We start from the raw sequence: 27,841 nt of genomic DNA, 5'->3' as shown, positions 1-27,841 counted from the left end.
GAGGGCTAAATCTCTCAGGCCTAATAGGCTATGGAAAGGAGTTCGAATTTTATTGTAAGTGCGATGGGAAATTATGACATAATGGAATTTACAAATCTACTGCTTTGTGGAGACATTTAGTGTGTGCTTGGGGGAGGAGATTGAGAATGGAAGCGAGGAGACCCTATAGGAAGTGGCTGTTGCTGTCTCCAGTTAAAAGATGAGGGTAGCCTGGCCTATGATTTAACCGGACAAACCAGGATCAGTAATGAACATTTAACACAGAAGTACGTGCGGGACTATTCACGGATGCGCACTGTAATCCTATTGCAACATACAGTAACTGCCTACATGTATGTCTCCTTTGACCCTCTGGATGGCAGGCTGTGAGCTGACAGAGTGACTACGAAGTAGAAACACAGAACCTCCCTGCTTGCTTTAACTTTCACATAAATCACGTGAGAGGCACCTTTACAATCCCCATTTCACGGAAGAAAAACACGGAGCGTCAGGGTAGCTAAACAATACGCTCGCGGTTTCACGGCTAGCCAGAAAAGCACGGGCTACACTCTCTTGTTCTGGGTTGACTACGTTTTATTTTATCGCAGTTCAGCCTCAGTAGAGTGCAGCTTGAGGTCTTGCAGTTCCGAGTAAAATCAGGGTGGGGGTTTTGGCTCCGCCCCTTGGGCGACGCGCACGAACCACTCGGAGTCTCAGTGGCAGTTCCGCGCCCCGCCCTGGAAACTACATTTCCCAGCAGGCCGTGCGCCAGCGCAACGTACTTCCTCCCGGCGTCCCCCGCGGCGGAAAAGAGTCGAACGGGCTCGAAGCCGACGCGACTATCTTTCGTCGCCGCCGTCGCCGCCGCCGCCGCCGCCCCTTGAGGAGCCGTCGCGGTCCCCCCCGCGCCGCCCCCACCGGCCACTATGTCCGCCCAGGCGCAGATGCGGGCCCTGCTGGACCAGCTCATGGGCACGGCCCGGGACGGTGAGTCAGGGCGGCCGGCCAGGCGAGGGGTTGGGGCGGGAGTGAGGCGAGGTCGCCGGGCGGCCTGAGGCGGGGGCCGCGATCGTCTGCGCCTGCGCGGGGCGCCGCTCCCCCTCCCCCGCTCGCCGACCGCGGGCGCTGGGCCTTTGTCTAAAGCGGTTCGCCTCCGCGGCGGCCGCGGCCGGGTTCTTTCCTGGCCTGCCGTGGGTCCCGGGCGGGCTCCTCCCTCGGAGTCCGCACCGCCAGCGGGGCTCCCATGTACCGTCCTGCGGCTTCCTCCCCAGCCGGCGCCCCTCCGCAAACTGCGGGCTGGAACCAGCGTAGGCTGCCAGGTCGCTGGCAGCCGGGTGGCGGGACTCGCCGAGGCTCCTCGGGGAAGAAGCTACACCCGCGGGAGCCGGAGGGGCCTCGAGACCCCGGGCCGTTGTTGTTCTGTACCATTGCAAGGGGGGCTGTAAATTGAGCTTTTCTGACGTGGGTTCCTGCCGAGTATTTTTGCAGCCTCCCCCTCCCCCCTGCCACACAGGAGAGCCTCTGTTTAGCCAGCGCTTGGCAGTCGGTAGGTAGGTTGTGCTGTAGGGAGGAGTGCAACATCGTGACGGTAGTCTCGCAGAAAGCGGTTGCATCTTTGCAAAACTATATACCTGCTGTGATTTGTGTTTTCTTTTCTACTGAAGTAACGAAGTTGTAAGTTCACACTGGCACATTTCGCAGGGCTGTGCAGATTCTTTGCACTTTATTTCATAGGTGGATAAGTGCTTTTTAGCTTTCTTTGTATATTGAGTTGCTTTTGAATTGCTTCCCATATTTTTATTTCATACAAACTGAACAATTGTGGCCCCTCTATTTTATTTATAAAGGTTCAGTGTATCTTTGCCTGCCTACATCAATCTGCAAGGGAGTTGCAGAAAAGCCTCATGTTCATCGAGCCGTGAGTCACAACCAATTTCTAAGCTGTTATAACAAAAAAGTGTTTGCTTTTTTTCACAAGTAACTTTAAAAGTGTAGTTTAGAAAGAAAACATTTTCAATAAAAAGACACTACATTAATCCTGGATGCTTGCAAATCCTAAAATATATTCCTCCTTTAGTATTACACAGCTCTGTGTCATATACACAGCTTACCTTTAAAATTTGTCACATACCACTTTGCCTTTACTTTTATGTATCATTCCCCTGACTTCCTTACTGCAGGTGTGGGCAAGAAAACTTTTCCTTTAAAACTTTTCAACAGCGGGCATAAAATTCTGCAGCTGAGGTCTTGAAGAATGCAGATGGGTACAGTATGTGTTGGAACTCACAGTGTGTATTGACTAACCTAGTTCCTTTTTTGCTTTTTTTGGTATTGTCTTGTTAAAAGTGACTCCCAGGTGCCAACTCTCTTTGTTAAGGGTGGGGCTGCAAGGGGGCTAGGAAGAATAGTTCTAGATTATTTAATAGTCATCGGTAAAGTTAGAAAGCTTTTTTCATGTAATTTTGGGCAAAACACTGCCTATCCTATGCATCTGTCCATACAAAAAGATTAGATTAATGAGTAGCTTTTGTTGGTGGAAATTACCAGCTATGTGAGTCATATGTGGTTATTCGTGGCCCTCTGATTGGCCTGGGTCTTTGGAACCTCACTGCCCACATGTAGATGTGGGGCTAATGACCTTTGAGTGCTCAGCCTTTTACTTCTGACTCCCTGACTTCTTTGGCACAATGATGGAGTCAGATCTCATTAAGTGTGATTCTTCATGATATACTTGGCCACAAAAGTGTATTCCACGCCAGTTGTAAATATCTTTAGGTCAGCATTTCATTGTATTTGATGGGGAGAACACAGAAATGATAGCCTGCAAATCATTGAGATGAATTGTTGTACCAGATAACCTTTTGTGGTTAACATGATAATATTGTCTTATTTAAAACCACAAATGAATTTCAGGAGACGAAACCAGACAGAGGGTCAAGTTTACAGATGACCGTGTCTGCAAGAGTCACCTTCTGGACTGCTGCCCTCATGACATCTTGGCTGGGACGGTAGGTGCATTTTGGGGGACTTCATGGAACACTCCCACATGGGTGGCATGTAGGCAGGGAAAGTTTTTCAGGTTGAACCTGTCTTCCTTTAATAGGCAAAAATCCTTGATGCCCTTCAGATTATAGATTTTGATGGTTTGGTGTGATTTTATATTATGGAACAAATTTCACTGCTGTAAAATTCTGTCTGTAAAGTTATCAGATATTTGTAAAGTCATTTGTATTGAGATATCACTACTAACTTATGCAAGAATTGTAATATAGCTATAGCAAAAAGTATGCTTTAGGTCAGCCTGTAGTTTTTTTTTTTTTTTTTTTTTTGAGACAGTGTCTCTCTGTTTCCAGGGCTGGAGTGAGTGCCGTGGGGTCAGCCTAGCTCACAGCAACCTCAAACTCCTGGGCTTAAGCGATCCTCCTGTCCCAGCCTCCCGAGTAGCTGGGACTACAGGCATGCGCCACCATGCCCGGCTAATTTTTTCTATATATATTTTTAGTTGTCCAGATAATTTCTTTCTATTTTTAGTAGAGACGGGGTCTTGCCCTTGCTCAGATTGGTCTCAAACTCCTGACCTCGAGCGATCCACCCGCCTCGGCCTCCCAGGGTGCTAGGATTACAGGCATGAGCCACCGCGCCCGGCCCAGCCTGTAGTTCTTTGAAGATTCTGAGTGAGTTTGCTTGATTTCAAGGTGAATGTTACCAAGACTTTTGATCAAGCAAGGTACATTCTCTTCCTCCAATTGTTTGATTTTTAAAAAATAAGTTGGGGATAACATTGGTTGTGTAGTTTTGTATTATGCCACCCTTTCAAGAAATAACACACTATCCAATGAATATAGACCTGTAAAATTTTTATTTTAAGTCCACTTCAGATGAGCAAAACAGATAAATGGCTACTTTTGTGGAATGTGCATTTATTCAAGATTGGATAGAATTTAAGAAAATTAAAGAGTGGAGGGTTATCTACAGGGATTGAGCCACCTGGAGAAAGGGAGTCATGCAGATCACCCCATTTTAAGATGTTACAGCTCCTTCACAGGACACAAAAACCGTCTACTCATTTTAAGGGTGAAGTGTCCATGGACTAGGGAACATTTTCTTCATGATTAACTGTTGCTTTTATTACTACCATTGAGGGGACATCTTCTGGAAAGCCACTCAGATGTGTTAAATCTCAAGCTGGCTTTTCTGACAGCAAATACAAAATGAACCCCAAACCTCGTGCAGGGGCTCATTGGGGTGCTGCCTACTGTTTGACCTGGTGTAGGAAACCTGTTCGCTGTGGATTGTTGTGAGTGTGGCAATCAGTGTGGATTAATGACTCCACTAGTCAAAAGCAGTTTAGCTGTAGGGTCGTTGGGTAGAATGCACAACCTGGAATGTTTGGTAAATCCTTAGTGGAAGAAGTCAGAGGGAGCAGGTAGATGAGCACTCTGGTGATGATTTCAGGCATGTTTTCCTTGGTCAGCGCCCTGTGTAGCATTGTTCTGGAACAGTGGTGAGAAGAGTCAGAATGAGGGCATTTTCCACAAGTGTTTATTGTTAGGTATAGACTGGACACGTGCTGTGTGCCAGGCACTAGGGTTACTGTGTCAGTAATAAAGTCTTTACTCTCATATAGTCGGGGAAGAAGATGGACAGTAAATAAGTAGGTGAGCAGATAATGAGCTATTTCTGATGGGTTTTTGGAATCCCATTGCCCACATATATATGTGGAGCTAATGGCCCTGTGGTGCTCAGCCTTTTACTCCTTGACGACTTTGGCACAGTGGTGGAGTTCTTTCATTCAGGTCAGGTTGCCTCATTCCGGTCTCTGCTCAGATGTTTTCCTACACCTCAGGGACATATGAGCAGAGACCTGAATGATGAGAAAAACACGTGACATTTAGGGATCCAGTGCTGTGGATGGAGGAGAGAGCAGAGGGACTAGAGATGCCGCTGGCATGTCGACTGGTGTGGATGAGGGGACAGGGAGGCAGAGGCTCTGGAATCAAATTAGTAGTGAGAAACCGTAGACCGCACAGGGTCACTCCAGTGTTTGGGATCGGGCCTGTGCAGTGCAGCAAAGGGACTTTGAGAAGAAGCAGGCTGAGAGCGAGGGGGAAACTGAGGAGACCCGTGTGCATGTGAAGAAAGTGCTTTGTAAAGGTGTAAATGAACAGATGTCAGAGGCTACTGAAGGTCAGAATACGGATTGGGAATAAAGGTTGAGCCTTGCTATCATGGGATACACAGAGGCGAGGGATAGTTGAACTGATAGTTCTGTAGAGTTTGTGTTTTGTGATAAATTGAAATGGAATGAGTATAGTTGTTTACGATATAGCAGAAAGATAAAAGTAGTTGTAATCCTCAGTCCTGCTAAGGGCTTCTCCGGTCCAAGTTTTTGCTCATACCGTCTCCTGTCATGAGTAGGAAGTGGGTCAAGGAGGAATGGAAGTGATCATTTTACTGAGGCTTAAGAGAATACATAGGGTCTTTTTGTTTGTTTTTGAGAGGATCTTGCTCTGTTGCCTGGGCTAGAATGAAGTGGTGTCATCATAGCTCACAGCAACCTCAAACTTCTGGGCTCAAGCAGTCCTACTCAGCCTCCCAAGCCCTCCCTGGGCTACATTTTTTTTTTTTTTTGTAGAGACACAGTCTTACTATGCTGCTCAGACTGGCCTCAGGTGATTCTCCTGCCTTGGCCTCCCAGAGTGCTGGGATTACGGGCATGAACTGCTGCACTTGGCCGAAAATGTAATATTGGTTAGTAAATTTGGAACAGTAAGGTAGCAACTGGAGGGAAGGTAGTGTAGTTTGTCTCAGTAGAAGAACTTTGTTTTCTGAAGGTTCTGAAACCTTTAGTGCCCTTCCCTGTCAGCAGTGTTAGACCACTAGAGGGTAGAGTAGAGAACACAGGTGTTTGTTCAGTAAAAATGGTCTCACACTGGATTTAACAACCACTTGGAATATTCTGCTTGGTGTTAGGCCGCCAGGGAAGTGGCCAGTACTTCCTGCCTCCTTAGCAAAGCTAAAAATGTTCATCCGAAGAGGGTAACTAACCTTGGAACCCAAGTCTGTCCTTAGTTTGCTTCAGCAGTGACTGTTTTGAGAGCTCTCTTGTCAAAGAATACAGTGGTGAATTTTGTTTCATGTGAGGTTTCCTAATGTTAAAACTATTGACAGTTGAAGTTTTTATAATGGAAATCAGTTTGTACTTAGACTTTGTTATACTTAGGGTTTTAGTGCTTACTTCCTTTGGTGGTAGTTTTTTCTTTGAACAGAGCCTTCATTAGTTTAAAGCTGCAGTCCCCAACCCCCAGGCCACAGGCTCTTACTGGTCCGTGGCCTGTTAGGAACCGGGCTGCACAGCAGGAGGTGAGCAGCAGGCCAGGGATTTTAGCTGCAACTTTGGCTTTTAGAACCACTATTGCCCCACCCCTAGATCTCACATGTAACCAGCATAACATGAGCTACATCTGACTTCGGAGTAAGAATAATGAAGGAGAAAAGCCAGCTTTTTGTCAAAATGAAGACCTCTACACTAGGCAGACCAGTTGTCTCCCCAGCCCCAGTGTTGGCTTTGTCGCTGGGGATACTGAAGGATATTTTATTAGTGAGCATGGCTCGTGCTTTCTGTGAGACTGTGTCTCAAGAGTCGCTCACTGTAAGCCTAATTTGTCTGGAATGGTAAGGACCTCATAACCCATGCAGTTTTTGAAATAGTCTTGGATACAGTTGTAGTTGGAGCTTAAAGGAGTTCTGGACTCAGCATTCTTTTTTTTTTTTTTTTTTTAACAAATTATATATAGACATGTTCTTTTGTCTGATTGGGAGTGTTTCCTAGTTGGGGTGTTGGGTTTTGTTAACATGCACTCCATAATTTGGCACCATGATCCTCAGCATACGAACTTCCCTGTTGCTGTGTGGATGGCCAGAGGTGGGAGGTGTCTGTCTGCACAGAGTCCTATACTCAGGATTTAGATTAAAAATATGCACTGTTGTCTAATTGTATTACCCATGTGGCTAGAACACATGATAGCACATCAAGCTAATCTTACTGATAACACTGATCATTTTGTTTTGATAATAGAGACTTCTGAGTGGGCCAGTTACATGTCCACAGTCAGTTGCCAGCTTAGGACAATGTTAGGAGAATTCATCTGCTTCTGAATCAGCCTGTTCTGCTTTATTCCCTTTGGTATACAAAGAGCTGCACAAAGCCAGGTGTTAGGTTGTGGTGTAATTGCCAAAACCCAATTTCTGTCTGCTATTTCCTTTTCTTGTCGCTGTGTCAGGCATTGAACATCTTGGGTAGTCAAGACTGCAAGAAGGAATGCCTGGAAACTTGCTGAGTGGATGCTGTTTCTGGCTCTTTCCTTGCCAATCCCCCACAGCCCCCCATGTTACCAATTACTGAATGTACAGACTGACGCAAAAATAAAACTGGCAAAAGCTAATTAGTGTAATTTTCATGATTACAGTCCCATTATCTCTGGGCCTAAAAGAGATATAAACCTTTATACTGTTAAATGCGTTAGTTCCAAGTAGAAAATAATAATGATAGTAAAAGAGAAGGCTTCTCAGCCATATTCTGCTTCTTAATTTTCTTGTTATAGCTATAATATTGAAAAAATAGCGTTTAAGCTGGGTGTGGTGGCACGTGCCTATAGTCACAGCTACTTCGGAGGCTGAGGCAGGAGGATCACTTGAGCCCAGGAGTTCGAGGTTGCAGTGAGCTGTGATTGGCCCACTGCATTCTGGCCTTGCCAACAGAGCGAGATCCCATTTCAGAATAAACAAAAATATTTATTTGGTGATAGTTGAAATACCAAGTCATGTTATATGCTTTCTACAGTGGGTAGGTGTTCATGTGTACATTTTTTGTTTCTTTCCCCCAGCGCATGGATTTAGGAGAATGTACCAAAATCCACGACTTGGCCCTCCGAGCAGATTATGAGATTGCGAGTAAAGAAAGAGACCTGTTTTTTGAATTGGATGTAAGTTTTATTCAATAATGATTCATTCCTACTGCAAAGAGCCAAATATTGAACTAACAAGAATAACTTAACATATATAAGTTATGAAACAAAATAATAAAATAGATACTTGTACTATCACTCTGAGAGCTAGAACATGGCAAATTCCATTTTATATGTCTGCTACCCCATCACTATCCCAATGTTGCATGTATCATTTACTTTTAAAAATATTTTCATTACATATTTTTATGATTCCTTGGATAATATGTTTATTCTTGTTTTTAAGATTTATAAAAATGGCTCCATAGTATTTAAAACTTGATTTTTTTCGTTCAATATTATGTTTCTATTTACCCGTGTTTTTTAGTATTGTTTGTGTTCATTGCTACTTGACTATTTCTCACACTATCCTTTCTTTATTCATAGACCTTTGGAATGATTCCAGTTTTTTTGCTATTGCGAATAGTATTATGAATATTTTTAATACCTTCTTGGTCATGTATGTAAGGATTTATCTAGGGTATATTTCTAGGAGAGGTTTTGCTGGCTTGTGGGGGTACCCGTGTTCATCTTTGTAAGATAGTTCTGTAATGTTGCTCTTTTTCTTGTTTCTCATTTAATAAAGTGGCTGTATCGATTTACACCCCCAATAACAGTGCACATACTCTAACCAGCACCTGATATTTTCAGACTATTTAATTTTCGAGATTTAGTGGTTCTAAAGTGGCATGTCACTGTAGTCTTTTTTTTTTTTTTTTTTGAGACAGAGTCTCACTCTGTTGCCCGGCTAGAGTGAATGCCGTGGCATCAGCCTAGCTCACAACAACCTCAAACTCCTGGGCTTAAGTGATCCTACTGCCTCAGCCTCCCAAGTAGCTGGGACTATAGGCATGTGCCACCATGCCCGGCTAATTTTTGCTATATATATTTTTAGTTGGCCAGGTAATTTCTTTCTATTTTTTTTTTAGTAGAGATGGGGTCTTGCTCTTGCTCAGGCTGGTCTCGAACTCCTGACCTCGAGCGATCCACTGCCTTGGCCTCCCAGAGTGTTAGGATTACAGGCGTGAGCCACCGTGCCCGGCCCATTCTAGTCTTAATTTGCATTTATTTGGTCTTTAATAGTTGTGATATTTAATCTACATCAGTAAATCAATCAATTTAGAGTAGCATTCTTCAGCTTTTTTTTCTATTGTCCTCCAAAGGAGCGTTTTGTTTTTTTTTTTTTTCCCTACCCCTAAAGTCAGGGTCTTGCTCTGTCTCCCATGCTAGAGTGCAGTGTCCTTATCATTGCTTGTTGCAACCTCAAACTCCTGGCCCTGAGTGATCCTCTGGTCTTGGCCTCCCAAAATGCTAGGATTTTAGGCATGAGCCACATGCCTGGCCCAAAGGAGCCTTTTTTAGATTTTTTTTTCCCCTAATTGTCCCCTGCCAGTGAAATTTTGATACCACAGATACCCTGCATATGTGTTTATGTACTGTGATCCTTTACTGGGCCATACAAACCATTGTAATATATAAGATTTTTTTTCTTTAGGACCAGTTTTCACTCCTGTCCCTGTCCAGAATACATTATTTAGAGTCCCTTGATTTTTTTTTTTTTATTTTTTGAGACAGAGTCTGGCTCTATTGCCTGGGCTAGAGTGCCGTGGTGTCAGCATAGCTCACAGCAACCTCAAACTCCTGGACTCAAGCGATCCTTCTGCCTCAGCTTCCCGAGTAGCTGGGACTACAGGCATGTGCCAGCATGCCCAGCTAATTTTTTCTATATATATATTTTTAGTTGTCCAGATAATTTCTTTTCTATTTTAGTAGAGACGGGGTCTCGCTCCTGCTCAGGCTGGTATCTAACTCCTGACCTCGAGCGATCTTCCCGCCTCGGCCTCCCAGAGTGCTAGGATTACAGGCGTGAGCCACCGTGCCTGGCCTAGATTTTAATTCTTTTTTATCCTTTATCCTCCATCACTAGCATGACAGAGTTAGTGCCACTGCACCCCAGGCTGGGCTGCAGGTGTGGTGCCGTTCAGGTCACTGAGTGCAGAGTGGTCAGAGATTGAGCATGGCATGAGGGAGCCAATAGAAGCACAAAACTCAAGGAAAAAGGTCCCCCAGTGATATTGCAGAATAATTTGTTTAAATCAATAGTCTTAAAAAGTGATTAAAATTGAAATTCTTTTTTAAATACATTCTTTAACAACATAGTGTACCCTCAGTGTTGAATCTTTGAATTAACTAAAAATGTCTCTACCAACAGCTTAATTAACCGCTGGGGCTTAGAAATGGAAATTTTTTATATTTCGAGTTTTATTTCCGTAACAACCTGCCAATGTTTATTTAAAGAGGCCATTACCTTAAGACATTGGGTTTCAGAAACTCTGACAGGTGTACAGACATCGGTTAAAATCTCAGTTGTTTTTTTTTTTTTTTTTTTTTTTAAACAGTCTCACTCTATTGCCTGGGCTACAGTGCCGTGGCGTCAGCCTTGCTCACAGCAACCTCAGACTCCTGGGCTCAAGCGATCCTCCTGCTTCAGCCTCCCAGGTAGCTGGGACTATAGGCATGCACCACTGTGCCCGGCTAATTTTTTCTATTTTTAGTTGTTTTGGCTAATTTCTTTCTATTTATATTAGAGACAGGGTGTCACTCTTGCTCAGGCTGGTCTTGAACTCCTGAGCTCAAGCAATCCTCCCGCCCCGGCCTCCCAGAGTGCTAGGATTACAGGCGTGAGCCACTGTGCCCAGCCTAAAGTCTCAGTTTTAGTAATATACCTTTTTGATCATAAACCTAAACCAGAATGTCAGTTCACTTTTTAAATGCCTGATTAATGCTAGAGAATGAATTAATGAATCAAAGAAATTGAGACCACGGGAGATTGAAACATAAATAGTAATATAATATATTGTGAAGGGTGTGTGTTCAACCAGTGTGTAGCAGAAGGGTGTCAATGAACAATGTTTAAAACTATGCATTGGCCAGTTGGAAAAATGCCAAGTTGGATCCCCCCAAAATGAATTTTGTTTTGTCATCTTGAGGTGTTATAAAGCCTAGACACTTTAAGAGAAAGACACATATTTGTGTATATAAAATTTAAAATATTATCACATCAAAAGGTCCTATACACAAAAACAGTTCTGGAGATCTAATGTATCTTGGTAACTATAGTTAATAATGGTATAATATATACTTGAAATTTGTTAAGAGTAGATCTTAAGTATTCTCACCACCAAAAAAAGGTAGGGCTGGTGATAGTGGCTCATGCCTATCGTCCCAGCACTTTGGGAGGCTGAGGGGGGAGGATCCCTTGAGGCCAGGAATTTGAGGTTGCAGTGAGCTATGATCATGCCACTGCACTCCAGGATAGGCTACAGAGCAAGACCCTGTCTCTTTTAAAGTAAATAAATGAAATGGTAGCTATATGAGGTAAGAGATATGTTAATTAGTTTGGTTGTATACATATATCAAGACATCACGGCCGACACAGTGGCTCACACCTGTAATCCTAGCTCTCTGGGAGGCCGAGGCGGGTGGATCGCTCGAGGTCAGGAGTTCGAGACCAGCCTGAGCGAGACCCCATCTCTACTAAAAATAGAAAGAAATTATCTGGCCAACTAAAAATATGTATAGAAAAAATTAGCTGGGCATGGTGGCGCATGCCTGTAGTCCCAGTTACTTGGGAGGCTGAGGCAGTAGGATTGCTTAAGCCCAGGAGTTTGAGGTTGCTGTGAGCTAGGCTGACGCCACGGCACTCACTCTAGCCGGGCAACAGAGTGAGGCTCTGTCTCAAAAAAAAAAAGCCATCATGTTGTACACTTTGAATATGTCCAATTTTTGTCCATTATATCTCAAAGTTAGATTAAAAATATTCACATAAAATAAGTCAATAAACTGGGACACATTATTTGCAGTGTGTATGAGGATGAACTAGTTTCCTTCATATATAAGATTATTCATGATTGACAAGAACAATATATGTAAATATATGCACGTATAACACATACATAGCTCATTGGAGAAATGGGCAAAGGACACAAAAGGACATTTCCTAGCAAGCATCTAATCCTTTGCTCACCCTGACTCTGAACTAAAGAGCTGGAGAGCTGAGTGGTCCTGATAACTCCTCCTGGGTAATTTCGCAGCTTCTCAAGGTGGAAAAGCACCTGCCAGCAGCGCCGGCCCTGAGAGCACATCTGAGTGGTACTGGCATATGCGCAAAGATAAATTTGCTCCAGATCATGAAAGGCGGGAACTCAGCAGACTTCCTCAGTAGGGAACTGGTTGTCGTAGATAGCTCTTCGTTTGGTGAAAGGAAACAAAGCTGTGGAGAGAGAATGAGGTAGTTCAGTGTGTGCTGATGTGAACTTACCTCTAAGATAAGTTGTCAAGAGGAAAACCAGTGTATGATGTGATGTTTCTGTAGTGTGTGTGTTTTTTTAAGGGAGGGTGTTGTACACTCCTTGACATGCTTAGGTGTGTAGAGAGTAGTTTTAGAGGAATCCAAGAGGTGATGAACACTCTTGTCTTGGGGAAGTGGGTTAGAGGGCTAGGGCAGATTAGACACCTTTTTGTACTGTGTGAAAATTTACCATATATAGGAATTACTTGTTGAATTAAAAAGGTTGCCACCCCTTCCCCCAACTCTCTAAAAGTCATTTTTTTTTAAATTGAATATTTCTAGTACACATGTTCAAAGAAAAAATCATTTTTGACCTTAAAAGAGGCTCATATTAAAATGTTTGGTAACTGGCCAGGCACAGTGACTCCTGCTTGGAATCCCACCACTTTGGGAGGCTAAGGCAGGAGGATCACTTGAGGTCAGGAATTCGAGACCAGCCTGGGCAATATGGCGAGACCCCGTCTCTACAGATAGTTAAACAATTAGCCAGATGTGGTGGCATGCACCTGTAGTTCCAGCTACTCAGGAGGCTGGGGCAGGAGGATCCCTTGAGCCCAGGAGTTCGAGTTGCAGTCAACTACGATGATGCCTCTGTACTCTAGCCTGGGCGACTGAGTAAGAACCTGTGTCCTGAAAAAACAAAAAGAGAGTATTTCAGAAACAGAACTATGTTCCTGTTGCTTCACAGTAGGAGATGTGTTGATTAGTGGGCTCAGGAATTTTTTTTTAATTTATTAATTTTTATTTTTTCTTTAATTGTTATTTTTTTGAAAGACGTGTCATCCTTGCACAGGGGCCAGTGCTAGTCTTTGTGTCATTTCAGTTTTTAGTACATGCGCTGCTGAAGCGAGCACGTGACATGTTAATTGTAAAGGTCCCTGACAGCCCTTGGCCTAATGCTTTAATTAGCTGTTGAAGATTATGGCCTAGATCAATTATTTCCTTAGGATTGCAGTATCTGTTACTAATTTTTAAAATAAGTAGAGCATTCATGTATTTTCAATTTAAAAGATGCAGGAAGTATGTTGTAAAAACCTCCCTCTAGTTCTGGTCATCAGCCACCTGGTTGCCTCCAGAGGTAAACCAGTTGTTAAGTTTCTTGTGTTCCTTTAGAGTTTATGTGGATACGAGAGGGGATAAGTATATCTATATATTTTTTTTCCTTGTACACAAATGGTAGTCTACTGTACGCCTATTGTACACCTCCCCCAACCCAACCCCTTTTTTTTTGAGACAGAGTCTTGCTCTGTTTCCAGACTAGAGTGCCATGGCATCAACCCAGCTCACAGCAACTCAAACTCCTGGGCTCAGGTGATCCTCCTGCCTCCCGAGTAGCTGGGAGTACAGGTGTGTACCACCATGCCCAGCTAATTTTTTCTATTTTTAGTAGAGATGGGAGTTTCACTTTTGCTCAGGCTGGTCTTGAACTCTCGACTTGAAGCTATCCTCCTGCCTCAGCCTGCCAGGGTGCTGGGATTACAGGTGTGAGCCAGGGTGCCCTTCCTAAAGAGTTTTCTTACTCCTTTGTGTGACAGCATAGTATTTCAAAGAATGGGTGTCTGTGTTATATGAGCAGTCCCCCATTGGTGGTCGTGGTGGTGCATTGCACACTGGCGTGTTAGGGGTATATCTGGAAAAGATTACCAGGTGTAGAACTGTTGGGTCCGAAAGGTGTGTATATTTGTCATTTTGGTAGATAGCCCCAACGTTCTCTCCAGAGGGGCGAATGCTCCTACCATCGGTGTATGGGAGGTTCTTTTTTTTTTTTTCCTTTTAAGATGAGTCTTTCTCTGTTGCCCTGGATAGGGTGCACTGGCATCATCACAGCTCACTCCAGCCTCGAACTCCTGGGTTCAAGCGATGCTCCTGCCTCAGCCTCTAGCCTAGCTGGGACTATGGCTGTCTGCCGCCACACCAGGCTAATTTTTCTATTTTTTGTAGAGATGAGATCTCGCTATTATCCAGGCTGGTCTGCAGCTCCTTGGCTGAAGCAGTTCTCCCGCCTCAGCCTCCCAAAATGTTAGGATTGCAAGGTAGTTCCCATTTTTACATGTCTTTGTTAGCATAGCCAGTTACCAGACTTTTGGGTTCTCCAGTCATGGAGGTTTAAAAAGGTATTTGTCAGCTTGAGCTTAAGAGTGAGACTTGTGGCACATTTCCCCCAAATTTGCTTGGTTTATGATGTTTTTAGATTTTCAGAACAACGCCCGTCAGCTTATTTCCAGACTGTCTTTAATAGACCATCTAAGACCGGTTCTGATTATACGTAGTTTTTCTATCTTACAAATCTACAGTATAGTAGCTATGTTTTTCTAGGTGAGATATCCTGGGTTAGAGAGTTTGAGTCCCTCTGCAGGGGTTTGGGGGCATGTGGAGCACTCAGCACAGCACGGGCACCTGTGGCTGTGACAGTTCTGACTGACAGCCGGTTGTCTTACCCTCTTCTGTTGATCTATAAACTGGGCTGGTGCTGATGGCCTCAGTTGTTAGGAATAAGTGCAGGGGCTTTGGAGCCAACCCACCAGGGTCCTTGCCTCCTGACTGTTACTTAGCAGTTTGACAGGTATATTTCAGTTTCACCATGTGTAAGAGAGAGAGAGTCCCTCTGCGGAAGTTTTATCTGAAATTGAGAAACACTTTGAAGGGAGGGAGAGGGGTGCTGGACCAGAGAGAGCCACCTTTTAAAGAACTTGGCAGCTAAAAGACCTTTTCGTGGTTTCCTTGTTCTCTGTTGTGGAGTTTGCCATTTAGTTTTTAGGTTATCAGACCTCTGAATCCACGGCCTATTTGGATTCTGCTTAAGGTGCAGGTAATTGCTTCTGTTGGTAAACACATCGCCAGGTTGTCTGGTGTCTGTTCCGCATTTGACCCTGATGAGTGGATCCTTGGGTCTGTCTCAGGTGTGTGATTCCTCTGCTTGGGGAGAGAGTAGAGGACCACTGCGCGGGTGAACCTGGTACATCTCAGGCTGGTCTGTCATCTTAGGTGAGCACAGATGGCACAGAGACCCTCACCAGCTCACTGGCACTTTGATCTTGGTGAGCTCCAGCCAGCTCTCCCTTTTACCAGGAAGTATAGCATACACAGTGCATATGCGAACGAATGTGTATAAGCAAACAACTGCCAGATCATTTGTTTTCTTGATTCTCTGATTTGAATGTAGTAAAATGTGTTACCACAGTACATTCGGATGACTAGCAGGAGGAAATTTTGAATTACAAAATTACAGAGTAATACCTGGGAATTGTACTCCGTGAGTGAGGGTAGTGTGGCACTTCTGCAGCTTTCTGGGAGACTTGGCACCGTCACGGGAGCTTCTTCCTTCCCTGTCTTGACCTTCTCCCAAGTATGAATTTATTTGAAAAAGATACTTAAGATTGTTGGAGGGAATCATAACCCTTTCCAGCGTCTCTGTGATCCATTCCAGTGCTGCACTGTCTTTGTGCAGCACTTCCTACAGCTGTGCCCTGCTCTCTCCTGTCCGTCTTGGGACGGGGATACAGATGATCACTTCTTGGTCTGTTGTCCTAACTTTCATCTGGCTTATCTCCACTCAGAGTTTTCTTTTCTCTATTTTTTGGTAATAGATCACGCTGTTGAAACCTGTCATTACTGCTAAATGCATTTGACATCATGCTGACATTAGCAAGCTGACTCATAGTATAACTTGGGTGTTTCTTATTCGAAAAGTGATGTCCTGTTTGTGTGTTTTTCTGAAATTACACTGGCCTTTGTTTAGTTATGGCACATTAACTTGAGCATATGTGACGGCTTACTCATTAGTTTCTGGTTGTTTCCTGCCAACTCTTTTCAGAGCAATTTGATTTCTGGAGTTTCTTTTTTTTTTTATCTCTTTGGGTAAATAGTAACCAGTTTTCCTGCTACTGTAGACAATAGGCAAATGTCTAAATGTATTCACAGCTCTCAGTAATATTTGTTCTGTTGTTTTGTTTTTGAGGTGAAAGGGGGGACTCTACCCTTAGAACATGAGGGAATAGTATTTACGTGGCTCACAGAGACCAGTGAGTATACCACGTGCATCTCCCACAGCTCCGGAAGAGGCCTCTAGCACTCGGGTCAGCCTTCTCTAACCCTCAGAGAACTCTGTTGATTGTGGCCATGTGTTTTAATTTTCCTCAAAACTTCTTGGTAATGTTGTTGAGGGTTGGGGGTTCTTTTATAAATTTCAGAAATAAACAAGTAAATTGGATGAGAGATCTGCTTCTGAACAATCGTTTGGTTTAACAGATCTCCTTAATTTAATGCAATGATGAATGTGTTAGCTTCAGTGTAGTTTAAGATCTTCCCATTGAACCTGTGGGCTTTAAGAAACCAACCCAGGAGTGTATTTCTTATCAAACAAAGGAGCACTGAGACTGTACACGTAAATGATTATAGCTCTGCTCTTCCGGTGCCAGGCAATGGATCACTTGGAGTCCTTTATCGCAGAATGTGATCGGAGAACCGAGCTTGCCAAGAAACGGCTGGCGGAAACACAGGAGGAGATCAGTGCGGAAGTTTCTGCAAAGGTGTGCCTGGTGGCTGCAGTGTAAACCCCATCTTGCAGATAACTGGGTTGTTGGAAGCTGTTAACTCAGCAGCAGCACTGACTGCGTGACTGGAGGGCCAATAGTACTCTCCGCCTTACCCTAGGAAGGACACAAGGCTGTCACTGTGTCAGTGAACTCACCCCCTTAGGAGCTGCTGCCTCTGTCCTTATTTTTTTTTTTTTCCTGTCTGTTTTTTCACCTTCTGTACATGTTTTTTAAACTTTGTTTAACATCCCCACATACAGCAGAAAACAGGAAAAATTTAATGGGAAATGGTCAAACCATGGTGTATCCATATCATGGAAGGAAGAAGGAGGTAAATCTGTATGTATAATAATTAGCCTGAGTGTCAGCTGCATCATTCTTCTGTTTCTCCCTTTAGTGGAACTGAGTCCATTGTTTTTTCTATTCAGTATTGAAAAGAAAGCATTTCTTAGGATATATGCAATTGCTAATTGGACCAAAAGTGCTATTTTGTTTCTAAAGTTAAATCTTAGTAATTAGGTGTTTTGCTTATAGCACAAGTTTGTGTGTGGGGGTTTTTTTGTTTTGTTTTGTTTTGTTTTTTTGAGACAGAGTCTCGCTCTGTCTCCTGGGCTGGAGTGCAGTGGTGTCAGCCTCGCTCACAGCGACCTCAAACTCTTGGGCTCAGATGATCCTCCTTTCTCAGCCTCCTGAGTAGCTGGGATTATAGGCATGAGCCATGGCACCTGGCCAAGTTTATGTGTTTAAATCTAGACATTTTATTACCCATACCCAGAAGATTGAACTGTTATAGAAGACATTAAAAAAAGCCTGGAGGCCCGGCGTGGTGGCTTACGCCTGTAATCCTAGCCCTCTGGGAGGCCAAGGCGGGAGGATCGCTCAAGGTCAGGAGTTCAAGACCAGCCTGAGCAAGAGTGAGACCCCGTCTCTACTAAAAGTACAAGGAAATTGTCTGGCCAACTAAAAATATATATAGAAAAAATTAGCTGGGCATAGTGGCACGTGCCTGTAGTCCCAGCTACTTGGAAGGCTGAGGCAGGAGGATGGCTTAAACCCAGGACTTTGAGGTTGCTGTGAGCTAGACTGACGCCACGGCACTCTAACCTGGGCAACAGAGCGAGACTCTATCTCAAAAAAAGAAAAAAAACCTGGAAAACGACCACATATAATCCTTGGAACAACATTTGAGGTGACAGAGATGCCACTGGTTTATTGAAATACAGCAGACGGGTTTAGTTTAGGGTCAGAATCTCAGTGGTGGCAATAAGGATACACGTGTGGATTTTTTTTTTTTTTTTTTTTTTTTTTTTTTGAGTCTCTCACTTTGTTGCCCGGGCTAGAGTGAGTGCCGTGGCGTCAGCCTAGCTCACAGCAACCTCAAACTCCTGGGCTTAAGCGATCCTACTGCCTCAGCCTCCCGAGTAGCTGGGACTACAGGCATGTGCCACCATGCTCGGCTAATTTTTTCTATATATATTTTTAGTTGGCCAGATAATTTCTTTCTATTTTTAGTAGAGACGGGGTCTCGCTCAGGCTGGTCTCGAACTCCTGACCTTGAGCAATCCACCCACCTCGGCCTCCCAGAGTGCTAGGATTACAGGCGTGAGCCACCGCGCCCGGCCTTCGTGTGGATCTTTATCTGTTCCATTCACTGTCAGTAGGACAAATTGCAAATGCAGCAGGAGAAACACTTGTTTCCTTTGCATTCAAACTCTTGTGTTTTTAGATATCTGCTTACCGGTTTCTTTCTGTCCTTTCAGGCAGAAAAAGTACATGAATTGAACGAAGAAATAGGAAAACTCCTTGCTAAAGCTGAGCAGCTAGGGGCTGAAGGAAATGTGGATGAGTCCCAGAAGATTCTTATGGAAGTGGAGAAAGTTCGTGCAAAGAAAAAAGAAGCAGAGGTTGGTGAGAGAAATGTTTTAGAGAAAGGAGAATCTTAGTAATTTGATGGTGTTGGCCATTTTGACTAATGTTAAGCCATGCCTGCATTTTATCTAAAAAAATTAATAAACTTTATTTTTTAAAGCAATTTTAGGTACATAGCAAAACTGAAAGTACAGAGATTTCGCGTGTATTCCCTTCCCCACACAGTCTCCCCCATTAGCGACATCCCCCCAGTAGGTATATGTGTTACAATCAGTGGGTCTACCTGACACATCATTATTGCCGCAGTGCACAGTTTCCATGGGGATTCATTCTTGGGTGTTGTGTTTCCTGTGGGTTTGGAAACATGTATAAGGACGTGTGTCCACCATTGTAGTGTTGTACAGAGTAGTTTGACTGCCCCTAAAATTCCTCTGTGCTCTACCTATTTATCCCTCCCTCTCCTAACCCTTGGTAACCACTGATCTTTTTTCTATAGTTTTGCCATTTCCAGATTATCACATGGTTAGAATCATACTATATGGTTAACAGTTGAACACAGATTTGAACTGTGAGTCCATTCACTCATGGAAAATACTCAATTGAAAAATTTCTGAAGATTTGTGAGAATTTGAAAAATCTTGCAGATGAACCTTCTAGCCTAGAAATATAAAAAAAAAAAAAAATTAATCAAAAGGCTGAGCACGGTGTCTCATGCCTATAATCCTAGCACTCTGGGAGACCCAGGCAGGAAGATTGCTTGAGGCCAGAAGTTCGAGACTAGCCTAAGCAAGAGCGAGACCCTGTCTCTACAAAAACATGTAAAAATTAGCTGGGAGTGGTGGTGTGTCCCTGTAGTCCCAGCTGCTTGGGAGGCCAAGGCAGGAGGGTCACTTGAACCCAGGAGTTTCAGGTTGCAGTGAGCTATGATGATGCCACTGCACTGTAGCCTGGGCAACATAGCAAGACCCTGTCTAAGAAATTAATTACTTAATTAAAAGGTATGTTGTGAATGCCTGAGGTACATGTAGATACTAGTCTGCTTTATCATTTACTACCATAAGATATTCACATATCTATTATTAGGGGAAGTTAAGATTTATCAAAACTTATGGACACACCTGGGTGTGATGGTGTGCACCTGTAGTCCCAGCTACTCGGGAGGCTTAGGTGGGAGGATTGCCTGAGCCTAGGAGTTTGAATACATCCTGGGCAACATAGGGAGACCCTATTTCTGGTGGTGGTTGGGGGGGTAAATTGTGCACACACTTACAGACTGTACATGGCAGCATTTGTAGTCAAAGAGATGTAAACACACTTAAAGATGTAGTGTTAAATCAGTTCTGCATAAAATTGATGCAGTGCACACTGTGCTACTGTAATAATTTTGTAGCCACCTTCTGTTGCTATTGTGGTGACCTCAAGTTGCAAGTATCTGCTCAAAACACTGTGTAATGCCTGTTTCTCTGAATGAGCAGTTCGTCTCTAGTGAATAGCATAGTGCAGTAAAAAGTGGTCTCAGCCAGCCGGATGCAATGGCTGAAGCCTATAATCCCAGCAGTTTGGGAACAGGGCGGGTGGATCACTTGAGGCCAGAAGTTTAAGACCAGCCTAGGCAACATAGTGAGACCCTGTCTCTACAAAAAAATTTAAAAATTAGCTGGGTGTGGTGGTGTGGACCTGTGTCCTGGCTACTTGGGAGGCTTAGGTGGTTGGATCACTTGAGCCCAGGAATTCAAGGTTACAGTGAGCTATGATTGGGCCACTGCACTCTGGCCTGGGTGACAGAGCAAGACCCTGTTTCTTTTAAAAAAGAAAAAATGGTCTTGTGGTTCTTGGGTAGTTTTCCTTGTGTTTAGTATAATGCCATAAACTTGAGTAAGACCATGGGACCCCCAAGAAGTGCAATGCTAGAAGTGCTCCCAGGAAGCAGAGAAAAGTCATGACATTAGAAGACGAAGTTGGATTGCTTTGATACGTGCTGTACGTTGATGTCTGCAGCTGTGGCTGCCCCCATTTCAGTCACATAATTCATCTTGTAAATAGGCAACATAAATTTATGAAATCAATAAATACAGTACAGTAAACATTTTCTTTACCTTACAATTTTTTAAATAACATTTTCTTTTTTCTACCTCACTTTATTGCAAGAATAGGGTATATAGTATATACACAAATTATGCGTTACAGCCTGAGCAATATAGCAAACAATATACAGCCTCATCTCTGCAAAAGGTTAAAAAATTAGCCAGGTGTGGTGGGGCGTGCCTGTAGTCCTAGTTAGGTTGAGGTGCCACTGCGCTTCAGCTGCCCTAGGCGACAGCGAGTCCCTGTCATGGGGTCTTTTTTCTTGGTTTAATAATAAATTAACCTTAGCTTACTTTTACTTTATAAACTTCTAAATTTTTTAACTTTTTGATGCTTGCATAACACTTAGCTTAAAACGTAAACACATTGTTATAGCTGTACAAAAATATTTTCTTTATATCCTTATTCTATAAGCCGTTTTCTATTTTAAAACTTTTTTTTTTTTTTTTTACTTTTTAAACTTTTTGCTAAAAACTAAGACACAGGCGGGACAAAGTGGCTCACACTTGTAATCCCAGCACTTTGAGATGCCAAGGGTGATCACTTGGGCCCGGGAATTTGAGGTTACAGTGAGCTATGATTGTGCCACTGCACTCCAGCCTGGGTGACAGTGGTCCAGAATGTAGTAAGACCCTGTCTCTTGAAAAAGGAAAGAAAAACTAGGGCACAAACACGCACGTTAGTCTAGGCCTATACAAGGTCAGGATCATCCTCACTGTGTTCCACCTCCACATGCTGTGTCTCCCTGGGCACTGAGATCCATGGAGCTGTCATCTCCTCTGATAACGGGGCCTGCTGGATACTCTTGAAGGACCTGCCTGAGGCTGTTTTACAGTTAAAAAATTTTTTTTTTTAATAAGGAGAAGAAGCAAACTCTAATGATAAAAGTATAGTGAATACATAAACCAGTAACGTCGTTTATTCTCATTATCACGTATTATGTACTGTACATAATTTATTGTGCTATACTTTTATGCCTTTAGGAGTGCAGGAGATTCGTTTACACCAGCATCACCAGAGACACAGGTAATGTGTTATGCTTACAGAGGCTGTGGTCTCACTAGGTAATAGGAATCTTTTCGCTCCATTATAATCTTTTTTTTTTTTTTTTAAGACAGAGTCTCTCTCTTGCCCGGGCTAGAGTGCCATGGCATCAGCCTGGCTCACAGCAACCTCAAACTCCTGGGCTCAAGCGATCCTCCTGCCTCAGCCTCCTGAGTAGCTGGGACTACAGGCATGCGCCACCATGCCCGGCTAGTTTTTTCTATATATATTTTTAGTTGGCCAGATAATTTCTTTCTATTTTTTTTTTTTAGTAGAGACAGGGTCTCACTCTTGCTCAGGCTGGTCTCGGACTCCTGAGCTCAAACGATCTGCCTGCCTCGGCCTCCCAGAGTGCTGGGATTACAGGCGTGAGCCACTACGCCTGGCCTGGAATTTATTTTGAAAGATGTTAGAGGATGGTATTTAAAGTTTCAAATGGGATGGGATAGTATCACAAATATCTGTGTACTCACCATACCATTTTTCCTCAAGGTTTTTTCTTTCCTTTTAATAAAAGATGTAGCATATTGCAATGGAAATGCAAGTTCTTGATGTTTCCTCTCTGTGGTCCCAGAGGCAGGTGCTAGTTTGCATTCAGCACATGTTCTTCAGTTCTGTCTTCACTCATCTGTACCCATCAGCGGTGTAGGTGGAGGGTACAGTGTGTGTGATATGCATTTTAGTAATCCTGCATTAATTAATGCTGCCATAATATACATGCTTTTCTGCAAGTTGGGTTTTTCACTCAGCATTGTTTGTGAGGATCTCCATGTTCCTATGTATAGATCTATTCAATTAGTTTATTGCCATAGGGTTTCACTTTATGAACATAACTGTTCATTGGCAATTCTCTGGATTATTGGTGATTTCTCACCATTACAAACAGTTGTGTAGTAAATGTCCTTCTTCCTTGTGTCTGCTGGTGCGTATGCAGGAGTGTTCTAGGACATACACCTGGCAGTTTCTGTGTAGTGGTGCATACTTGTGCCTTTTTGACAGGTAGGTTACTAAATTGTACTCCACGTTAAGTGTGCTAAGACTCGTACCAGCAGCGTGTGAGAGCATCTGCTTTTGTACGTCTTTGCCAGTTTGGTGGGAGTGACTTTAATTTGCGTTTCCTGGAGAATGTTTAAATGTGTAAATTAATGGAAGATTATATCCGTATTCACAGCTCCTTTAAAAAAGGATAAATGACTATTGAATTGCATTTCTTAATCTGGATCTCAAAAGGAGTATTTTAACTTGAGCGCAAGCACCGGTACCTGTGACCATGGTTCCATTGCTTTTGTGCTTGGTGTATTTGCTGTGAGGCTGAGTGAGATGTTTACTATAATTGGACTCAAGACTGCAATGGCTTCCGGAGGGAGTGTGTTTTGTTCTATTCTGTTATACACAATTTTTTCTTATAAGAGTGTGTCTAATATATTTGTCCTTCCAAACATTAGCTCTTGGGCTGCACTGGGGTGCCATTTCCTAGACATTGGGGCAGAGTCCCCGTGGCTTGCTGAGTATTGTTTGTTGAAGACTCTCCCTTCTGCTCAGGACCTGATAAAGCTCTCGTCACGCAGAAATGGAGACCTGTCTTCCCTCCTGGTCCCTGAGAACAGTCCTGGTTATCTGAGTATTTGGAATGTTCCTTGTTACTTTGATATCATGACTGTTACTTCATTTCTTAAATAAACAATGATAATTGAATTGGTTACAAATATCTGAACTTTGTGAACAATCCTGTTTTTATTAAAAGCCACCTCTGTCCTCTCATCAAATACTTCCATTTTGAAGGTTGTATACATGGAAGCAATTCTGTACAGCTCACTTCCATCTCTGTTCCCTTTCTCCAGGAAGAATACAGAAATTCCATGCCTGCATCCAGTTTCCAGCAGCAAAAACTGCGTGTCTGTGAGGTCTGTTCGGCCTACCTTGGTCTCCATGACAACGACCGTCGTCTGGCAGACCACTTCGGGGGCAAGTTACACTTGGGGTTCATTCAGATCCGAGAGAAGCTCGATCAGTTGAGGGTATGTTAATGCCTTGTGTTCTGGAGACCTGAGGAGTCTTGTGGTTGTCTTCACATTTCTTTTTTTCTCTTTTTTTTTTTTTGAGACAGAGTCTCGCTCTGTTGTCCGGGCTAGAGTGCTGTGGCATCAAGCTCACAGCAACCTCAAACTCCTGGGCTTAAGCAATCCTACTGCCTCAGCCTCCTGAATAGCGGGGACTACAGGCATGCACCACCATGCCCGGCTAATTTTCTCTCTCTCTCTCTCTCTCTCTCTCTCTCTATATATATATATATATATATATATTTTTAGCTGTCCATATAATTTCTTTCTATTTTTAGTAGAGATGGAGTCTCACTCTTGCTCAGGCTGGTCTTGAACTCCTGACCTCGAGTGATCCTCCCACCTCGGCCTTCCAGAGTGCTAGGATTACAGATGTGAGCCACCATGCCCGGCCTCTTAGATTTTTAAGTTGATTTTTCAGTTGCCAATACTGAGATCATATAAATGTGCTTTGTTAAGTAGCATTCACACTGTAGCTTGTATAACTTGCTCTTTCTTGTTTCCCTGTTTTTCGTTTATTTAGAAAACTGTGGCTGAAAAGCAGGAGAAGAGAAACCAGGATCGCTTGAGGCGGAGAGAGGAGAGGGAGCGGGAGGAGCGGCTGAGCAGGAGGTGAGCCTGGGGCGCTGGCACGGGGGAACCCTGCCCCACCCTTTGAATTGTTGCTTGGAATAGTCAAGATCTGGTAAATAGCCAAGTGGTGTTATAAGAAAAATAAGTAAACTCACGGCATATTCAGTCTGATGGAGTGTGGACAGGCCGGGGACTGTGTGTAGCTGCCAAGGAAGGGCTCTGGGGCCAAGTGGTTAAAGGCGGTGTGTGGGCTCTGGTGGTCACGACTGAGTGCTGGGGGCCATCGGCAGGCAGAGGAGGGGCGGGCAGGAGGTGCCTGCCACCCTGTGGTGCGCAGTTGGGTGGAGGCAGTGGAACTTGGGGGAGCTGGTTGGAGGGACCCAGGTGAGTCTGGACGTGTTCTGGGATTAGGACAGGATCTGCTGATGGTGTGTGAGGCGTGCAGAGGAGGAATGGAGCTGGCGTCCTGCTGTCTGGCCTGGAGCTCCCTGACTTGCCAGGGCAGCAGGGAAGACTGGGAGGGAGAAGCGTTCGGGTGAGGAGGAGGTGAGGCGGGGAATGGAGTTCGCCTCTGGCCACAGTCAGTGTGAGATGCGCACTCGGGGGAGATGGTGCCTGGACTGCAAAGGGGAGGTGGAAGCCAGCACTAGCTGTGCTCCCCTGAAGGACATAGCTCATGTCCTCGAAAGTTCCAAAATGTGTGCCTTCCAAGAGGAATTCCTCAGTGCATAACTCAGAAGAGGCAAATGTTTGTTGTATTTTATGTTTCTTTTTATAGTTTCAATTATCCAGCAGTAGATTCTGATTGTAAAGAGACTCAAACAATATGGAAACATATTAAGCAAAACACAGTTCCTTTTTGCACAGAGGTGACCGATGTGGTAATTGTGAACGTTTGCATGCAGTTGAGTTTTAGGCCACGAGAACCGCAGGTGTGTGTGGGACCAGTTGTCTCTAATGGCTACACAGTGCTCTCAGAGTGTGTGTAGAATGAGGCCTCGCAGCGTGCCTGTTTCAGATTGCTAGTTGGGTAGCAGTACAGCCTCCCGTGACCCACCTGGCAGTGAGCCTGTGTTTGGCACTTAGAGCTTTACTTTGACTTCAGTATCTTTTTGTTGAGGTTAGATTCGTGCTCAGCCCAGTGTCTGTTCTGTGCGTAAGTTCCGTGCTCATATCCATGGTAAAGGCTTGGAGAGCCATCTAACCAGGTCCAGTGCGGCAGTTAACCCTCAGCATGTATGGATTCCCTACGGGCCTTGTGACTTTGCAGGGCTGTGTCTGATACCTGGGTACTGAGGTGCCACCAAGTGTGCCATAGAGCAGCTGGGGAGGGAGCCAGCAGCCGCCCGTGGGCAGTTACTCATTGCAGACTGGGGGTGACCAGCCAGAAGACACCAGGTCTTGGGGGCTTGGGGCACCTCCAGTCAGAGGGTGACGAATGGGGGTGCTTTGGGGAAATTGTTCACATTTTTTCCCTTTTTAGGTCTGGATCAAGAACCAGAGATCGCAGGAGGTAGGTTTCCAGATCCATTAGTGTGTTCTCAGTCAAATGTCTTTTTCCATGAGCGTTTCTCCTAATACTTTTAACCTGATGATTGTAATCTGGTGGGGGGGGGCGTTGGCTTGTGAAGGGCACAAGGCACAGGGGTTGCTTGTGGCTTAGCGCAGTGGGCAGATCCACTGCCGACGAGTGGGAAGATCTGAGGGTGACCGGGAGTGTCCAGGCTAAGTGCTCTCAGGAGCCATCCTTAGGTAGGGTCTGCCTCTGAGATTAACTGCTAGGAATACGTTAATCCTAAATGGTGAATTTGTGGGAGGAAGGAGGGTTATGTTAGTAAAGCAGCGGGCAGAGCTTCCCGCGAGAGGAGGAGCCTTGCGGGGTGGGGGCCCTCGGGTGTCCGTGCTGGGGCTGGTGGTGTCTCCACCCTCAGAGCCTTCTGGTGGTTCTAGGTCACGCTCCCGGGACCGGCGTCGGAGGCGGTCAAGGTCTGCATCCCGGGAGCGACGGAAGTCTTCCCGTTCCCGGTCCCGAGACCGACACCGGCGCCACCGCAGCCGTTCCCGGAGCCACAGCCGGGGACACCGCCGGGCTTCCCGGGACCGGAGTGCGAAATACAAGTAACTACTCTGACTCCTTCAGTAGCTGCAGCCAGGAGTGAGCCCCTTCTCTTTGTGTTCCCAGGGTCTTCTGGGGTCTGTCCTGGGCCCTGGGCCTGCCTGGTAGGGGTGGGGCTGGGCTTGCACTCAGCAGTGCGGCTGGGTGCCTGTGGGTCCGAGTGTCGGGGCTCTGGGGCTCTGCGGGCTGTGGAGGCGCTCACGCAGCACTGCGGGGCCTGCACGTGCACCTCCCCAGCTTGAGCTCTGGGTCCCCGTGCACTGTCACCGACACGCACAGCGGCCGAGACTCATGGCCTGACCAGGCGCTGTTTATACCTCTGTGGTTTTTGATTCCGGGCTTTTTCCCATTTTACGTAGTGGATCATATTCCATATGTATAATCTCATTGTATTTTCCTTTGCTCCCTTTATGTTAAATGAGGGTTTACCTTATTAAAATCTTTGCAGAGGTCACTTTTTAATGGCTGCCCAGCATTCTCTGTGCAGGGGGCAGGCCTGGCTGCCCCCCAGCCTGCCATAGCTTCCTGGGGTGCAGTGGGTGCGTGGCCTTCCCTGGCCTGGTGCTGAGGCCCACACTGTCGTCCTGAGCAGCCAGCCAGGAAGGGGCCAGCAGCCTCCACTGAGCCTCTGGTTCCCACTCCCCAGGTTCTCCAGAGAGCGGGCAGCAAGAGAGGAGTCCTGGGAGTGTGGGCGGAGCGAGCGGGGGTCCGCTGACTGGAGGCTGGAGAGCTCCAACGGGAAGGCGGCTTCACGGAAGTCAGAGGAGAAGGAGGCCGGCGAGATCTGAACCCACACCTGGGCTTTGTAAATAGTCTGGCAGATCTTCAACACAGCCTGAAATTACCCTTTATATTTGCTGAAAACAACTCATCTTTTGTAGTTTAAAATTTCTATTGTTTTGGAGCTAGCTGTGAGTTTCTAGGGTTGTACAGCGTTGCTCCTGTGTTCTGGGGTTGTGTTGGGTGGGAATAAATAAATCTGACAGACTGCCTCCTGACAGCTGCGGTGGGGGTCTGTGCTTCCTCTGCTCTGGGGACTTCACCCTGGCCCTCAGCAGGTGGAGGTGACCCATCGGTGCTACTGTCACCCCCAGAGAAACTGCGACTTACTGTTGGATACTTTTCGGCTTTTGGCACCTGGTGTGTGCCAGGTGTGCGCGGCTGCTCACTTGGTTCCGCACACCCTTTCTCGGTGTCTGAGCTGCCATCTCCACCTGCAGTGC

General features: G+C 45.0%; 1 protein-coding gene across 5 annotated transcripts; it reads left to right on the top strand.

Moving 5' to 3' along the window:
* The first annotated feature begins 762 nt into the window (after positions 1–762).
* Positions 763–27,616, top strand: LUC7L (LUC7 like). Of its 5 annotated transcripts, none has more exons than XM_045540974.1 (11): positions 763–966; positions 1,827–1,897; positions 2,893–2,987; positions 7,866–7,964; positions 16,755–16,865; positions 18,632–18,775; positions 23,711–23,887; positions 24,453–24,541; positions 25,986–26,015; positions 26,453–26,620; positions 27,265–27,616. In XM_045540974.1, exons 4-11 carry the CDS (start codon positions 7,869–7,871, stop codon positions 27,404–27,406), a joined length of 957 nt encoding a protein of 318 aa, XP_045396930.1. In that variant the 5' UTR covers positions 763–966; positions 1,827–1,897; positions 2,893–2,987; positions 7,866–7,868; the 3' UTR covers positions 27,407–27,616. The 5 variants fall into 5 exon arrangements, with proteins under 5 accessions (XP_045396930.1, XP_045396925.1, XP_045396927.1 ...); XM_045540972.1 differs by lacking the exon at positions 763–966 and adding an exon at positions 1,332–1,529; XM_045540969.1 differs by lacking the exon at positions 1,827–1,897 and having other exon boundaries at positions 774–966.
* The last annotated feature ends 225 nt before the right edge of the window (positions 27,617–27,841 follow it).

The sequence above is a fragment of the Lemur catta genome, chromosome 2, assembly GCF_020740605.2.
Source record: "Lemur catta isolate mLemCat1 chromosome 2, mLemCat1.pri, whole genome shotgun sequence".
Taxonomy (NCBI): Eukaryota; Metazoa; Chordata; class Mammalia; order Primates; family Lemuridae; genus Lemur; species Lemur catta.
This window is presented reverse-complemented; position numbering and strand designations above follow the sequence as displayed.